The sequence below is a fragment of the Prionailurus viverrinus genome, chromosome B4 (genome assembly GCF_022837055.1).
Source record: "Prionailurus viverrinus isolate Anna chromosome B4, UM_Priviv_1.0, whole genome shotgun sequence".
NCBI lineage: Eukaryota > Metazoa > Chordata > Mammalia > Carnivora > Felidae > Prionailurus > Prionailurus viverrinus.
Window position 1 is genome coordinate 1,947,365 of NC_062567.1, and position 17,361 is coordinate 1,964,725.

Here is a 17,361-nt window from a genome sequence, read left to right on the forward strand (position 1 = left end):
AGTACTCCTTTATAACCCTTTTTATTTTGGTAAGGTTTATGTTAATGCTCTTTCATTTATGATTCTAATAATTTGAATCTTCTCTTTCTTGGTCAGTATCACTAAAGGTTTGTCCATATTTTAAAAGAATCACCTCTTGATTTCATTGATTTTTCTCTATTGTTATTTTATTCTCTATTTTCCTAATTTCTATGCTGATTTTTATTATTTCTATCTTATTGCTTGTATTAAGTTTAGCTTGTTCTTTTATAAGTTTCATCAGGTAGGGGTTAGATTATTAACTTAAAATTTTTTATTTCTTTTTTTTAAGTTTGTTTATTTCTGACAGAGAGAGAGAGGGGGGCAAGCGTGAGCTAGGGAGGGGCAGAGAGAGAGGGAGACACAGAATCCAAAGCAGGCTCCAGGCTCTGACCTGTCAGCACAGAGCTGGACGCGGGGCTTGAACTCACAAACCATGAGATTATGACCTGGGCTGAAGTCGGACATTTAACCGACTGAGCCACCGGCACCCCTAAAATTTTATTTCTTAATATAGGCATTACAGGTATAAATTTCTAAGCATTGCTTTCACTGCATCCCATAGGTTTTCGCATTTAGTGTCTTAATTTTCATTCAACTCAAAATATGTCTTTTAATTCCCTTTTGATTTATTATTAAATCCACTGGCTACTTAGGAGTGTGTTAATTTCCACATACATATAAGTTTCCTAATTTTTTTCTGGCAATCAATTGCTAATTTGATTCCATTGTGCTCAGAGAAAGAGATAAAACTTAATAGGGTTTGTTTTATGACCTAACATATTATCTATTTTGTAAAATGTTCCACATGCATTTGAGAAGAATGTATATTGTTGTGGAGTGTTCTATAGAGGTCTATTAGGTCTAATTGGGTTGTAATGTTCAAGTCTTCTGTTGATATTCTATTTATTTATTCTACCCATTATCAAAAGTGGAGTTTTGAGGCCTCCAACTATTATTGTCTATCTCTCCTTTCATTTCTGCAATTTTTGCTTTATGTATTTTGTAGTTCTGTTATTAGGTGCATATCTATTTAAATTATATTTTCCTCAGAGATTAACCCTTTTAGCATAAAATTTTCCTCTTTATTTCTAGTAACTTTTTTTTTGCTTTAAAGTATATTGTCTTAATATAGCCATTTCAGCTTTCTTATGGATGTTTTCTTCATGATATACGTTTTTCAATATTTTTACTTTCAATATATGTATGCCTTTAAATCCAAAGTTTGTCTCCTGCAGACAGTTTATAGTGGAATCATTTTTTAATCCATTTTATGAATCTTTGCATTTTGATTGTTTAAGCACTCACATTTTACGTTATTGATATAGCTGGATTTAAGTTTGCCATTTTATTTTTTTTTGTTTTATTTTCTATACCTCATGTTTTATTTGTTCCTCTATTCCTTCTTTACTGTTTTCATTTTCTTTAAGTGAACATTTTCTATTGCATCATTTCTACTTCTTTAATTTTATTTGCTTTTTTAATGATTGCTCTAGGATTTGCCAAATACATCTCGTCAGAATCAGATCAGATTTATACTAGCTTAATTCTAATGATGTGCAGAAATGCTATACATATATGGCTCTAATCCTTCCCTCCACCTTTTGTGGTATTATTGTTATTAATGTTAAAACCCAAAAATATATTGCTATAATTATTACTTTACCATCTGATGTCATTTCCTTAGTCAAATACAGCTTTGCTCCCACCTCCTCCTTTGTGTTTTTATTAGCAGATGTATTATGTGTGTATGTATGAATATACACACACACACACATTATATATATATATAATACTATATACATTATGCAATACATTGTATAATGTATATAATATACATGTGTGTATGTAAATTTAATATATATTATACATTATATAGTATACATTATGTTACATTATATATTATATTTCTATATGTTATAAGCCCAATAATCCCAATATTATATACATATTATTCTGTAGATTTAAAATTATTTATGAAAATAAAAGAGAAAATATGCATTTATACTTTTATTTATCATTACATAATTAACTTTACCAGTGTTCTCTATTTTTTCACATGGATTCAGATTACCATTTTGGGTCACTTGGTTTCTTTTTTTTTTTTTTTTTTTCTTTTCAACGTTTTTTTATTTATTTTGGGACAGAGAGAGACAGAGCATGAACAGGGGAGGGGCAGAGAGAGAGGGAGACACAGAATCAGAAACAGGCTCCAGGCTCCGAGCCATCAGCCCAGAGCCTGACGCGGGGCTCGAACTCATGGACCGCGAGATCGTGACCTGGCTGAAGTCGGACGCTTAACCGACTGTGCCACCCAGGCGCCCCGTGGTTTCAACCTGAAGAACTCTTTAGTATTTTTTGTAAGACAGATCTGCTGACAACATAATCTTTTGGTTTTTGTTTATCTGGGACAGTCTTTCATTCACCTTCATTTTGATAGATTTGCTGGATATAAGATTCTTGGTTGATAATTTTTTCCTTTAGATCACTTTGAATATGTCATCCCACTGCCTTCTTGATTCCATTAGCTCTGCTAAGTCAACTTTCAATCTTATCATGTGTCACTTGTAAGTGACAAGTTAGTTTTCTTTTTTTTTTTCCAACATTTATTTATTTTTGGGACAGAGAGAGACAGAGCATGAGCGGGGGAGGGGCAGAGAGAGAGGGAGACACAGAATCGGAAACAGGCTCCAGGCTCTGAGCCATCAGCCCAGAGCCCGACGCGGGGCTCGAACTCACGGACCGCGAGATCGTGACCTGGCTGAAGTCGGACGCTTAACCGACGGCGCCACCCAGGCGCCCCGACAAGTTAGTTTTCTATTGCTGCTTTCAAAGTTTCATCCTTGGCTTTAACTTTCAGCATTGCTACCATGATGTGCATGTTTGTGAATCTCTTTGAATTTATCCCATGTGGAGTTCATTGAGCTTCCTGGATGTGTGTATTATTAATTTTTTTATATAAATTTGGGGAGTTTTCAGCCATTGTTTCTTCAAATATTTTTTCTTTTTTCTCCTCTCTTGGTCCTCCCATTACACATATATTGAGGTACTCAATGTTGTCTCACATTTCTGTGAGGTTTAACATTTTCTTCATTCTTTATCTTTTTTTCAGTTTACATAATCTCTATTGATCTACCTTCAAATTTGGTAATTCTTCCAATTCAAATCTATTGTTGAGTCCCTCTAGTGTTTTTTATTTCAGCTTTTGTGCTTGTCAACTCCACATTTTCCATTTGGCTCTTTTTAAATAATTTCTCTTTGTTGATATTCTCTATTTGACGTGGCATTGTCATATCTTTCTTTTATCACACTTTCCTTTAGTTTGTTGAACATATCTATAAGGGCTACTTGAAGTCTCTGTTAAATCCAAGACTAGTCACTCTCACAGGAGTTTCTGTTGCTTTTTTTTCTCAGTGTCTAGGTCATACTTCCTTGTTTCTTTTCACACATAATAAATTTTGGCTAAAAACTGCTAGAATTTAGATAATAAGTTTATCCAATTCTGTGTATTGGTCTTCCCTCCTCCCTTTGGGTCTTGCTACTGTTATTTGCTTATTTGTTTAGTGACTGGCTGGATTATTTTAGTGATCTCTATTTCCTCATAGGTAACTAGTCTTCTGCTATTCCTTCTCATGGAGGCACACCTGTATGTCAACAGTCATCCTGGTATGACTGTAACATTAGTAGAGCTATCTTTCTTTGAAATATTCGTAATAACTCTATATTATTAGTAAAAAAAAAAAAGTACTAAAAAATCTTTCCATAAAGAAAAAAACAGACACTGATGACTTTGCTGATTAAGTCTATTAAACACTTTTGCAAGAGATATTACCAATTTTAATGAAGGTATTTTGGAAATTAAAAGAAGGAATACTTATCAGCTAATTCTGTGAGGTTGGAGTTACCTGATAACAAAGTAAGATATTACAAGAAAAGTAAAATGTATAGACCAATATCCCTCATGAATGTAAATGCCAAAATTCGTAACAAAATATCTGCAATTTGTGTCCAGTAATATATAAAAAGGATAATACATCCTAATTAAATTGGATTTATCCCAGGAATTCAAGGTTGGCTTAACATCTGAAAATCAATTAATGTAATTCACCAAACTAATAGGCTAAAAAAGAAAACTATATAATCTCAATAGATGCAGACGGAATTCACTTATTTATTTATTTATTTATTTATTTTTATTTTTAATTTTTAAATGTTTATTTTTGAGAGACAGAGAAACAGAGTGTGAGTGGGGGAGGAGCAGAGAGAGAGGGAGACACAGAGTCCAAAGCAGGCTCCAGGCTCTGAGCTGTCAGCACAGAGCCCGATGCGGGACTGGAACCCACAAAGCATGAGATCATGACCTGAGCCAAAGTCGGACACTTAACCGACTAAGCCACCCAAGCACACCAAAATTCACTTATTTGTGATAAAAGTTCTCAAAAACTAGGAATAGAAGGGAAAATCCTCAACCTACAAAGATGTAAAATACTAAAGCCAACATTATACTTACTTAATGGTAAACAACTGAATGCTTTTCCTCTAAGATCAGTGATACACAAAGATGTTTGTTCTCACCTTTTCTATTCATCATTGCATTAGAGGCCATAAGGTAATAAGGAAAAATACAGATTATAAACAAAGAAAAGTATTTTTATGTGCAGTCATTATGTTTACCTCAGAAAATCTTAAAGAATATACATAAATATACTAATAGCCATCAGATCTAATAATTGAATTCAGTAAGTTGCAGGTATAAGGCTAATGTGGAAAAAATCAATTGTATTTCCATATATCAGCAACAAACCATTGTAAATTAAATTTTTAATCATCATAAAAATATAGAGGTAAATATAACAATGTGAATAATACCTGTACACTTAAAGATTTAATATTGCTGGGAAATTTTAAAAGACCTAAGTAGAGATATCATGTTCATGAAGATGGAATATTAAGATGGTAATTCTCCCCAAACTGATCTATATATTGAACAGAAGCCCAAACAAAACACTAGCAGTTTTTTTAGATAGAAAAGTTAATTCTAAAATTTATGTGAAAATTAGACTAGCCTAACATATATGAAAGTTAGACTAGCCTAAACATATATGAAAAAAGAACAAAGTTGGAAATTATGCAAATTCAAACCATAACACACCCTCCAGAGTAACTAAAAAAGCATTGGCAGTTGGGGCACCTGGGTGGCTCAGTTGGTTAAGCTTCCAACTCTTGATTTCAACTCTTGGTCTTGCAATTCATGAATTCTAGCTCTGTGTCAGGCTGTGCTCTGACAGTGTGGCGCCTGCTTGGGTTTCTCTCTCTCTCTCTCTCCCTCCCTCCCTCCCTCCCTGCTTCTCTCTCTCCCTCAAAATAAATAAACTTTAAAAAAAGTTTTAAAGTGTTGGCAAAAATGTAAGGCAACTAGAATTCTCATACATTGCTTGTAGGAATGTACTTGGTAAAACTGATTTATAAAACATTTGGCATTATATTTTGAAGTTGAATATACAACTTTTTTATTGCCACAGTGATGTTGCATAAGAAACCACCCCAAACTCAGTGGCTTAGGACAACAGCATTCTCATTCTCATCAGTCCTCGGGAGGTCTAACATTCTGCAAATCTAAGGTGGGTTTATGCTGCAGGTTGGATTCACATCTGCTCCACACATTTGTTCTGAAGGCCCAGGCTGAAAGGGCACAGTTATTTGAGACATGGTCTCCTTCTGCGCATTATCTGAGTTCAAGAGTCAAATGAACTATATATGGATATTCAAGATTCGTGTTCATAACATGTCTGCAAATAGTCTATCAACCAAAAATATTCACATGACTAAGAGCAGTAATAGTGGAGTAAAGAAATAAACTTGGCCAGCACCATAAGGAGGGAGGGAATAAATATTTGCTGAAACAATTCCAAATTATGTCCAGTATGGTATACACCCAACATAAATGGTGTACATGTGCACCAAGAGACATGGATAATAAGAATGTTCAAGAAGAATTATTCATAACAGCCAAGAACTGGCAACAATCAAAATGTCTGTCAACAGTACAATGGAGGAGTGCCTGGTTGGATCAGTCAGTAGAGCACGAGACTCTTGATCTCAAGGTTGTGAGTTCAAGCCCCACACTGGGCATTGAACGTACATTAAAAAATAATACAATGGATAAAGAAAATGTGCTATAGCCACATCTGTATAGCAATGAAAATGAAAAAATAAGTATCCACAAAAACATGTCTCACTAACCATGTTACTCCAAAGAAACTTGGTACAAAAATCATTCAACTTATGTGAAGTTCAAACCACAGGCAAAACTAATGAATGTTGAAGTTTAGGGATGTATGTTTGGGCACTAAAGCTAATAAGGCAGAGATGATCATGGGAGCTAGATTAGTGGTTAGGTTTGATGGTAGGGAAGGTGGGTAGGTATTGATTGGGAGTGAACACAAGATGGAGCTTCTCAGGTTTAGGCGGTGTTCTATTTCTTGACCACAGTGTTGTTTCATGAATATTTGGTTTGTGATAAATCAGGGAGTTGTACATTTTGGTTTTACGTATTTTAAAAATATTCTATTTCATTCCATTTCTACAGCCAACCCTCTTTAGTTCTTGAACACGCTTAGTTTCATTTCTAGGGACTTTGCACTTGCTTTGCCTTCTGCCTGGAAAGCTCTTCCTCTGCATGTTCCAAGGACTAGTTTGGTCTGTTTTTACTATTGAGCTTTCACATCAAATGTCCCTTATTCAGTGAGATCTTGCAGCTCTGCCTCTCCTGCCCCTGGCCGCCAGCCTCCAACCCCATTCTCCAGCATTTCCAGCTTGCTTTTCAAAGCAGTACTGTTAAATGAAATTCTAGTTTTGTTGTGGTGGTGGTTTACTTGTTAATGTTTGAAATCCACTTCTAGAAAAAGTTCCATTATATGCAGGGTGCTCGTCTAGCTGTTCCCAACTATAATCCTAGTGCTTTAGCAGCTGGCAAGAGTAAACAATAAAAGCTGTTATTTTTTTTAAGGTTTTTCTTTTTTTTCGAAGTTTATTTATTCAGACAAAGAATGAATGGGGGAAGGGCAGAGAGAAAAGAGAGGAAGTGAGAGAATCCCAAGCATGCTCTGCACTGTCATCACAGAGACCAATGTGGAGTTCAATCTCACGACCCTGGGATCATGACCTGAGCTGAAAGAATGGGAGGTGAAAGCTATTGAGTTAATAAATCTATTCCCAGCATGTGGAATAGTGCCTGGTTTCTCATATCTGTAGTACTTAATATCTCTCATTTGTAGAATTAATGCTATATGTGGTCGTTTGTAACCATGTAGAAGTGTTTTCCATGGGAAAATTAATATTACATGCACTTAAATATTACATGTATTTAAATATGCACTTAATTACATGCACTTAATTAAATATTACATGTGAAAATAGAAAAAAAAACTAATTCAAAACGAAGTCAGGAAGCAATGAAGGGTTCTCCATGAGCACCACTCCTGGAATATTAGTTTATTTTTATTTTTAAATTTTTTTCTAAAATTTATTTATTTATTTTTGAGAGACAGAGACAGAGCACAAGTGGGGCATGGGCAGAGAGGGAAGGAGACACAGAATCCGAAGCAGGCTTCAGGCTCCAAGCTGTCAGCACAGAGCCCAACACAGGGCTCAAACTCACAAACTGAGATCATGACCTGAGCCGGAGTCAGATGCTCAACCAACTGAGCCACCCAGGTGGCCCTGGTGGAAGCTTACCCCAGCAGGAAGATTTTTCTCCTTCCAGACAACAACCCAGGCAATGAGAACTGACCACAACGTCTCCTCCAATGAAATGTCACAACTCCCTCTCCCAACTTCCTCCTTTATAAAAGTACACGTTCCTCCTTTGTCCTTTGGATTTGCCTGTAGTTCACCAGGCCTGTCTTGAATGACATTTTGTTGCATCCACACCACTCCTGAAACAGAATGCCACAGGCACCAGTGACAGTCACAACAAAGTTTATTGTAATGAGAGGCAAGGCAGACAGATCGGGACCAACACTCTTGATCAGAGTGCAGCCTCGAACAGTCGGGGTACAGAGTTTTTATAGCCGATCACATCGTTTTATCATCACCTGGGAACAGAACAGAGAAACAGTTCCCAGATGAGTTAGAAACAGTTGCCGGATGAGGTGATTATTTCAGACTTTCTGTGGTTAAGTTGCAACCAGTGGATCTCCTTGACCCTGGCTCTGATGTTTTCTTTGAAGTTTTGTTTCCTTAATTGGTGAAGCCTGATTTACAAGAGTATGAAGCGTAATTCACAAGAGTAAAGCAAGGCTGTTATTTTTCAAACTACAGTGTCAACACAAAGCTGTTCTCTCTCAAGCTACACGTTACCCCTACACTACAATTTAACCCTTACAATTTCGTCTGTTTATAAATAAGCCTGGTAAAATTACAGTTCTATTTTTCAGGTTAACACTTCAACGTTTAAGGTTATTTTTAGGGCTGTAACATTTATTAAGCTACAAGGTTTTATAAATGTCGCTTTGGGGCAAGACAAAACAAGTGTCTCCACCGCACCCTCACGAGACACGATGGGAGACAAACATCCCAGGCCAACGCAAGCCAGAGGCTGGAATATACGCAGAGCCATCATGGCGGCCGGACATGTTCCCGGGAACGTCTTCCGCATCCGGCCACGCACCAAGCCCTGGAGACACCCCGCTCGACTTCGTCCCACCCGCAGCTGCGCACGCCAGACTCCGTACTCCAATCCCAGGGCTCGCTGCAGCGTCGCGCCTGCGCAATGGGGAGAGGCGAACGCCGCGTGGACGCCGGCCGCAGCCCGCGCCTGCGCATAGATTCCCACTCAGTGATTGGCTCCTGCCTTTCACCACGGTTCAGTTTTCACTTTCTCTTTTTTTTTTTTTTTTTTTTCCTCCTCCCAAGCTCTCCGGTTCCTGAGGCCAGGGGTTTTACTTCCGGTTTCGTGCCTCTGTGTCTGAGGTAATCGACATGTTCTCTCAGGCTGGGGCGCGTCTCGGGGTCCGTTCTTTCCTATGAGTTTCTGTGGCAAGAGCGACATTTGGCTGACGAGCGTGGCGGTGCCTGCGGGCTGGGCGCCGGGGCCGCCGGGCGCTGCCGGCGTCGGTGCGGAGGGGAAGGACGCGCGGCGCGCCTCTGGAGAGCCTGTGCAGACCGCGCCGACGGCTCCCTCAGGAGGTCCCGGAGCCGGCGAGTCGGCGGCCGGGGAGAAGGACGGGCTCGGCGGGTGGTGAACCAGCCCGGAAGTCCCTGTCACATTCGGCCGCGGGGACCGCGAGGGAGGAAGCGCCTGCGTGGAGAAGCGGGCGGCTGCGAGCATGGGGAAGAAACTGAACCAGAACCTGAAATTCCGGGGGGCGGCGGCGGCGGCGGCGGCAGCTCCGAAGACAGGTGAGCCTCCCCCGGGCTGGGCGCCCCTCGGTGCACCTGGCAGGCTGGCCGGAGGAGCCGCCGTCCTCCCGGCGGGCGCTTTCGCGGAGGCTCGTCGGGGCTTCGCTATTGTCACTCAAACCCGGTTCTAATTGACGTTTGCCGTCGCCTGCTTTTCTCGCTTGCCGGGTGCCAGACGCTTCCTTGCGGGTTTGCTCGGGGCGGGGGGCGGGGTGGATTTCAGGCTGGCTTGGGCGGCGCTGCTCCTTCGAGGAGTCCACCCTTGGTCGTCCGCGGCCGTTCGGGGTGTTGCTGGCAGAGGGACCCCAGCTCGTGGCCGCGACGTCAGCATTTGGCACGTCCGTGGGGGGGGCTTCCGGAGTGCTCTTTCCCCCTGGGAGGCACAACGTCCAGGGCTGTTGAGGCGCGTCCCCCGAGCTGCGCGTCCCCGGCGGGCGGTGGAACGATCCGTACTCGGGCGAGCTGGGCTCCCCGGGCTCCCCGGGCTCCCCGGGCTCCCCGGGCTCGGACTGGCTATTCGGTCGTTCTTTTTTTTTTTTTTTTTTTTTTTAAGGCTTGTGTGTGAGGTCTGCCTCTCGGGTTTCCTTCCTTCTGGGTGAATCCACGGCGGTGCGGGACCTTTTCTTCCTTCGCGCAGGGCTGGAGGGAGGGGGTCCGTGCACGGGGCGGGTCGTTGGGCAGGAGACTCCAGGGGCGCCTAAGCCGGGTGGTAGTTGTGTCTGTGCACGCCCACCCCGCGCGTTCAGCCCCCCAGCCGCGTTGCGTCGGGGAACGCGGCACGTTTACCTCGGGGCTTGAGGAGGACGCTTTGCACATCCTCAGGTTTCACGGAGTCCGTACTGGTCTGTTTGAAGTCAGAAGCTGAAATAGGCCCGCCTTACCCTTCTTTTACTTTCCCTGTAAGGTACAGTTAGGCCGGTGGGGGTCATGAGCAAAAAAATACACCATGAACTTGAGTGTCGAGAGAGTGTACGGTGTTACTGGGGTAACGTTAGCGATCCAAGGGCCCGCTGGTGCTTTAGGTGTCGGAAGGGGGAAAGGGGGTGTGAGATGGGGAGGAAGCCGACTCCGGAGTTTCCTAACAAAGCAGCTGTGACGATACTCTTCGGTTGGAAGACCTGCCTTCTCGAACTGGACAGGGCCAGGCAGCGTGTTCAGCCCGTCCGCAAATGACTAACCCAGACTAGAGGAAAGTAAAAAGGGACCAAGTGTACATGATGACTGTAGGGAAGGCAGAGAACAGTGTTTGAAATGTGGGGTTTTCGGGACATTTGCCCCAGTGTAACCGGGTCTCTTTAAAAGAGCTGTATTGCAAGCATCTGCTGAACCCCAGACATAGTTGCTCAAATGAATTAAAATTCCCGAAGTGCCTAAAAACACTCGAGACGTAGTGTTGGTTAAATACACGTAGTGTATTGTCTACTTAGTGTAGTTAAATAGGTAATGGCGTCTTTACCATTACCAAACGGGTCTTTTATTACCGGTGGACATTTATTTTCAAATTTTACGATGTTCTAGTTATTTTTTTTTCTTGTGACAAGCAATGCATCGTGTGCCAGTGATAGTATTTCTGAAGAGTTAATTCCCTGTGAGAATGCTGGCTATTAATGCTGTTAAATTGTCCTCAAATAGTGTATCCTTAAATATCTACTATCTAAGGGTATGCTTTGTTTCCCTGCTAGCTAGCCAGCAGTGGATGTTAACAGTATTTCTTTCATATCTGACTAATTTTCTAACTTGAAAATAACATCTTATTTTAATTTTTATCTTCCTTGGGTGGAAGGACATTTTGGCTGGGTCATAATCCTTGCCTTTTTTTTGTCCCCCCTTAATTGGGTTCAAAACTCTTTGACCCATTTAGCTACTACCGCACTGTTTTAATTATTGTAGCTTTGTAATACATTTTGGTACTTTCTTTTGAAAAAAGCTTTGGGCTTTTTTTGCATTTTTCTTCCAGGTGAAATTTAGAACCATCTTTCCAAGTTCTATAGAAAATCTTGGGATATTGGCATATTGTTTGTGATTGCATTGAATTTATAGATTAATTTGAGAAGAGACATTCTTTTGAGTTTTTCCTTCTAGGAGAGTAGGTATGTCCCTTTGTTTCTTCTATTAAAATTTTTGTGTGAAGTATACCATTTATATGTACTGCTAAAAAAAAAAGTATATCTGTGTGCCCAGCTTAACAGGACATCACAAGCACCTTACAAGCTTTTGTGTGTGCCTCTCCCCAGAAGCGTGTATTGCTGCCCCATCACCATGGTCATCCTGAATTTTGTGTTAATTATTCCCTTGCCTTTCTGTGCAGTTTTATCACTTAGGTATATATTCTTAATCAACGCACTGTTTACTTTCACCTGTTTTTGAATTATGTGAATCACTTAAACATTATGTTTCTGAAATTCATCAGTATTGAAGCATGTGCCTGTAGTTCAGTAATTCAGAAACTCTTTGGTCTCATGACTCCTTTATGATCCTAAAAACTGTCGAGGACCCTGAAGCGTTTTTTTTTATATGGATTATATCATGTTAGTTATTAAAACTGATTGATCTTAAGTATAGTAGATACAGTATCTATTTGTATATGTATTGGCACCTCTAAATAATGATAATAAGCCTCTTACATCTTAATATAAATAACATTTTAATGAAAAAAAAACTATTCAAAAATTAGTGACAAGAGTGGCATTGTTTTTACATTTTTGCAAATACCTTTAATGTCTCAGTATCATGTCTGCTTCTGCATTCAGTCTGTTGCAATATATTGTTCTGTTTGAAAGTATATGAGGAACGGGCACCTGGGTGTCTCCTACAGTTGAACATCAAACTTTGCCTCAGGCCATGATATCACAGTTCAAGGGTTTGAGCCTTGCATCAGGCTTTGTGCTGACAACTCAGAGCCTGGAGCCTGATTCGGATTCTGTGTCTCCCTCTCTCTCTGCCTCTCCCCTGCTAGCTTGCTTGCTCACTTGCTCTCTTTCTGTCTCAAAAGTAAATAAACATTTTAAAAAATGAAAAAAAAAAAAAAAACAGAACAAAAGTATGTGAAGAAAATCCAGACGCACTCAGCTGTGTATTTAGGAAAGGGAGAAATGTTTTAATAACCTTTTAAGATAGTTATATTTTTCTCTGATACTCCTCAAAGCCCCCCCCCCCCCCAGGATGCATTGCTAAACTTGTATGTTTTGACAGTTTGATAAATCCATTTACAGATCATTATGACTGAGCATCTTTTCATAAGTTTAAAAGCCTTTTTTTTTTTCCTTTGTACTGTTCATATCACCTACCCATTTCTGTTTTTTATTGGGTTGTTGGACTGTAGGACTTCTTTACACATTCTGGGTACTAATGTTTTATAGTTAAATGGGTTGCAAATACCTTTTCTTTCTGTGATGTAATTTTAAAGATTTTCATTTTGTGTCTGTATACTTGGGATTCTTAATTGTGGGTAGTTTGGAATATAGATATAATTTAATTTTATTCTCAGTAGATAACCAGTTGTGGTAGAATTTACCATTGAATCCACTTGCGTCTGAAATTTTATTGGTGGCAAATTTTTGATTTAATTTGATCAAATTAAATCAAGTGATTTAATTTTTTTTAGTGGCTACAGGATTACTGAACATTAAAAAAATTGTCAATATTGATTAGATTTTTGTAGGTCTCTATTTTGTCTGAATTTTTAATATTTATAGGCACAGAGTTGTTAAAAGTACCCTCTTGCTATTTTTAATGAGTGAAGTGTATATAATTATGTCTCCTTTTATCAGTTTTGATGTTGAATATTTTTCCCTTCCCTCCATGCTGTTAATTCATCTTGCTCATAGTCTGTTACGCTTCATGATTTTCTCTGTCATACATTTCTTTTTGTGTTTAATTTTATTCATTTGTTAAACTCTTTGGAAAAAGTTACAGACTCAGGCACTTGTATGTTCTTGATGTCTCTTTTAAAGAGCATCTGTTGGAATTTTTAAATGCAGTTTTAGGGGCGCCAGGGTGGCTCAGTCAGTTAAGCCCATCTCTTGATGTCCGCTCAGGTCACAATCTCACGGTTTGTGAGATCGAGCCCCATGTCAGGCTCTGTGCTGACAGCGTAGACCCTGCTGGGGATTCTCTCCCTCCCTCTCTCTTTCTCTGTCCCTGCCCCCCCTCTATCCACTCTCTTACAAAATAAATAAATAGGAGAAAAATTTTTTTTAAATGCAGTTTTAGGGCATGGGACATATAACCTATTTACATTCACTGTAATTGCTCTTATTTTGTGCTGTTTGTCCTGGCTGTTCTATGTTTCTTTTCTCTCCCTTTTGTTATTTATTAAATATTCATTTAATATCTTTATCATTCCATTTTCCCCATGTCCTAGTTTGGAAAATAAACTTTTTTTTTCTTTTTATAATTCTCCCATAAATATGCATCCTTGACATTTAAAAACCTAAAACAGGGGCACCTGGGTGGCTCAGGCAGTTGAGCATCCTGCTTCGGCTCAGGACATGATCTCGAGGTCCGTGAGTTCGGGCCCTGCGTCGTCAGGCTCAGTGCTGACAGCTCAGAGCCTGGAGCCTGCTTCGGATTCTGTGTCTCCCTCTCTCTCTGCCCCTCCCCCACTCATCCTCTCTCCCTCTCTCTCTCTTTCTCTTTCTCTTTGTCAAAAATAAACATTAAAAAAAATTTTTTTAACCTAAAACAAAGCAGAACAACAATACTTTTACCTTCCTCTTAGACAATACAAGAACCTCAAAAATTTAACTTCACTCAGCCCCTGTATGACTTATATGTTATCATATATTTTAATTTTTTAAATACTATTCTTACCAGACAGAAGGGGGCCTGTTTAGAATTAATGTTGTGTTTTACAGTTGATGCTTATTTACATGTCCCCACATTTGTACTACTTTTCTCTATTGCTGCTTTTATCTTTTATTTAAAAAAAAATTTTTTTTTAATCTTTATTTATTTTTGAGAAAGAGAGTGTGAGCAGGGGAGAAGGAGGTACAGAATTGGAAGCAGGCTCCAGGCTCTGAGCTGTCAGCACAGAGCCTGACGTGGGGGTTGAATTCAGGAACTGTGAGATCAGGACCTGAGCTGAAGTCTAATGCTTGAACGACTGAGCCACCCAGGTGCCCCAACTGCTTTTATCTTTTAGAACATCCTCTAGGGCCCTTTTCCTTCTGTTCAAAGAATATCCCTTGGGATGGCTTTTACTGAAGGGTCATTTGATGATGAACTGTCCCTGCTTTTGTTTGCCTGAAATTGTCTTTGTTTCACTGTCATTTATGGAAGATGTTTTTGCTAAATAGAGTGGTTTCTGTTGGCAGTTGTTTAGTACACTGAAGATCTCCTTCCTCATTCCTTTGTTTTTTTCCATTATTGCTATTGAGAAGTCAGCTGTCAGTCTCTCAATTCCTTTTTCTCTGGCTGCTTTGGTACTTTTCTTTTTGTCTTTAGCTCTTGCTATTTCAGAGTAATGTATCTTTATCTTGCTTGGAATTGTTTGGCTTCTTAAATCCATAAATTAGAGATGTTTTGAAATGTGTTTGTTGGCTATTCATAATTCCTGAACTGTGAATTTCCAATTCTATCTTCTGTTGATCTGTCCATCTTAATGTATAAATCAGTCTTTTATAATCTGTATATATAGTAAATATTTTCTCCTGTTCTTTTGCTTTTCTCTTCACTTTGTCTCTTACAGCCTTCCCCAACAGAATGCATTGCCAAACACATGGATTTATGATAATCTGATAAGTGAGAAGTGAAACTTGACAATGAAACTCTGGAACTAGTCTTTTGGGAGAAGGGGTAGGACTATGACTACCGTTTCTGTGCTTTCATCGTAAATGGTTTTTTTAGACGTTTCTTCTTTTTAGACCAATGTTGGTAAAGTATATTTTTATAGTTTTCAAATTAATTGGTATAAGCTGTGTATGATAACATAATTTTAGGACTATCTTTCCTGTATTTGTGGTTATAGCCTCCTTTTCTGATATTTAATTTTTCTTTCTTGATTATATTTGCTACAAGGTTATTTCATTTATGCTAAAAGTAACAGTTTTTATTGATTAATTCAGTTGGCCTTTTGTTTTTGTTTTAAATTTGGCTTCTCTTTTTAAAATTACTGCTTTTATCATAAGAAATGTCTGGGGCATACTTTGTTTTCCCTTAATAAGATTTTAATAATACTTAATTGGATAATTAAATCCCTTGCTATATTCTGTGTAAAGACTCACTACTTTCCTTGGCATGGTGAAATGGACCCTGTTTAGAATTTTTTGAGTACACCTGCTCCCTCCCTCATTAGAATATTCAAGACCCCAACTCCTGAGATCCAGTTTGACCAGTTGAAGTACCTGCTTTACCTGTGGTTATCCTTTCTCTGGGAGCCACTGTCAGCGAAGAGGCCTCTTCTTTGCCCAGCGAATTTGGAATGGGATATTTCTAGGGGTGTGAGCAAAAAAAAAAAAAAAAAAAATGATTTTTGTTATGGCACAAATTAGGTCACTCTCTCTTTCATCATATGTGACAAACGAATCCAAAGCAGGTTTGAAAATGTAATTGTCCCTGAGAAAAATTTATTCTTAGGATTTTCTTGTAAGAGGTACAAAACTACCTAACAATGTCCTTGTAATAAATACAGGAGTAAGTGTCATGCAGCCATTTCATTGCAGGCTGATAGTTTAAGGCACAAATTAGTTAATCCGGTTTGATAAGGAGCCAGAACAAAGGTCAGTTACTTTCTACAGATGTCTAAAAATGACACCATATAAACTTCGAAATGGTTCCAGTAAAAGGTGCATAATCTTGAACGTGGAAAGTATAGTGGCCAAAGAATCTATATAGCATGGCAAGAGAGAAAACAAAATTTGGTAGATACAAGATTATAAGCATTTGCTTGATATACAAAAATACTTTTTACTGTCAGAGTGGATTCTGAGGATGTTAAACCTATCTTTAAAAATTGAATGTTAAATCCAAAAGTAAATGAAAGTTAAATGAAAATGTCATAATGCGTGGGTAGATCTCATTTCACACAATGGATATAATCCTCCAAAAATGTTTTTTTAAAAAAAATTTCTCTTCCACTGGATATACTAAATACCCAAAGTGAGTTTGTTATTTTAAATACTACATAATTAATCGACGTGATTCATTATGATTTAAGCAATTTGCTTTGTGAGTTCAGATTTTCCTGAATGTTTTCTATATGTACAACACAATAGTGGTAATGATTCTCTAGGATCTCCTGATTAGATTTTCCTCTAGCAAATGCAGATATGGTTTGGGAAATGCATGTGGATGTCTTCTCTAACTTTGTTAAAACATGAGTCAAAAGCAAAGATGTCCTTGGGTCAGGCCAAATACTTCATGCCCCCTCCCTCAGTTTTATTTTTGGTAGATTTTGTTAGGGCTGCGGGGCTCTGTGTGTGTGTGTGTGTGTGTGTGTGTGTGTGTGAGAGAGAGAGAGAAAGAGAGAGAGGGAGGGAGGGAGGGAGGGAGGGGGAACCCCCATCCTGACCACAGGTGCTTGATATCAGCATCTCCTGGAGTATGTGGAGTACTCAAAATCATGTTCTATAGACCTATTTTTGTAAATTCTACAAGAAAGCCCCATGAAACTGTAACTGGTGGATTTATATAGACGATACTGGGAAAGCTTTATAGGGGCACTGATTTGGAATAATTGGGGATCACTGTAGTGAAAAGGCCTGGATTTCAGCTTAGATCTGAGGTTTGCCATCCGTCATCACGACTGAGAGCCCGTGAGCAAGACCCTTGAAGAAACGGAAGCTTAGAGCAGTCACTGTAAAATACCAATGAACACCTAGGGGTATTGGGAGACCTCAGAGAAGGAGGAAGGACGAAGGGCGCTCCGCTCAATCCGCCAGGCCTGGAGCCCGATTGCATCTCCCACGACCGCCTTGCCGGGGTCTGCACCTGGGGGTCTGG

At 39.4% G+C, this 17,361-nt stretch overlaps 1 protein-coding gene across 2 annotated transcripts in view; it reads left to right on the plus strand.

The window, feature by feature from the left end:
- Window positions 1–9,204: 9,204 nt before the first annotated feature.
- Window positions 9,205–17,361, plus strand: part of TASOR2 (transcription activation suppressor family member 2) — a 78,118-nt gene continuing 69,961 nt past the window's right edge. Inside the window, exon 1 of one of the 2 annotated variants that reach the window (XM_047867611.1) lies at window positions 9,205–9,420. In XM_047867611.1, the coding sequence (XP_047723567.1) occupies window positions 9,348–9,420 (73 nt within the window). In that variant the 5' untranslated portion in view covers window positions 9,205–9,347. The remainder of the gene's footprint in view (window positions 9,421–17,361) is intronic. The other variant, XM_047867615.1, reaches the window with a different exon arrangement.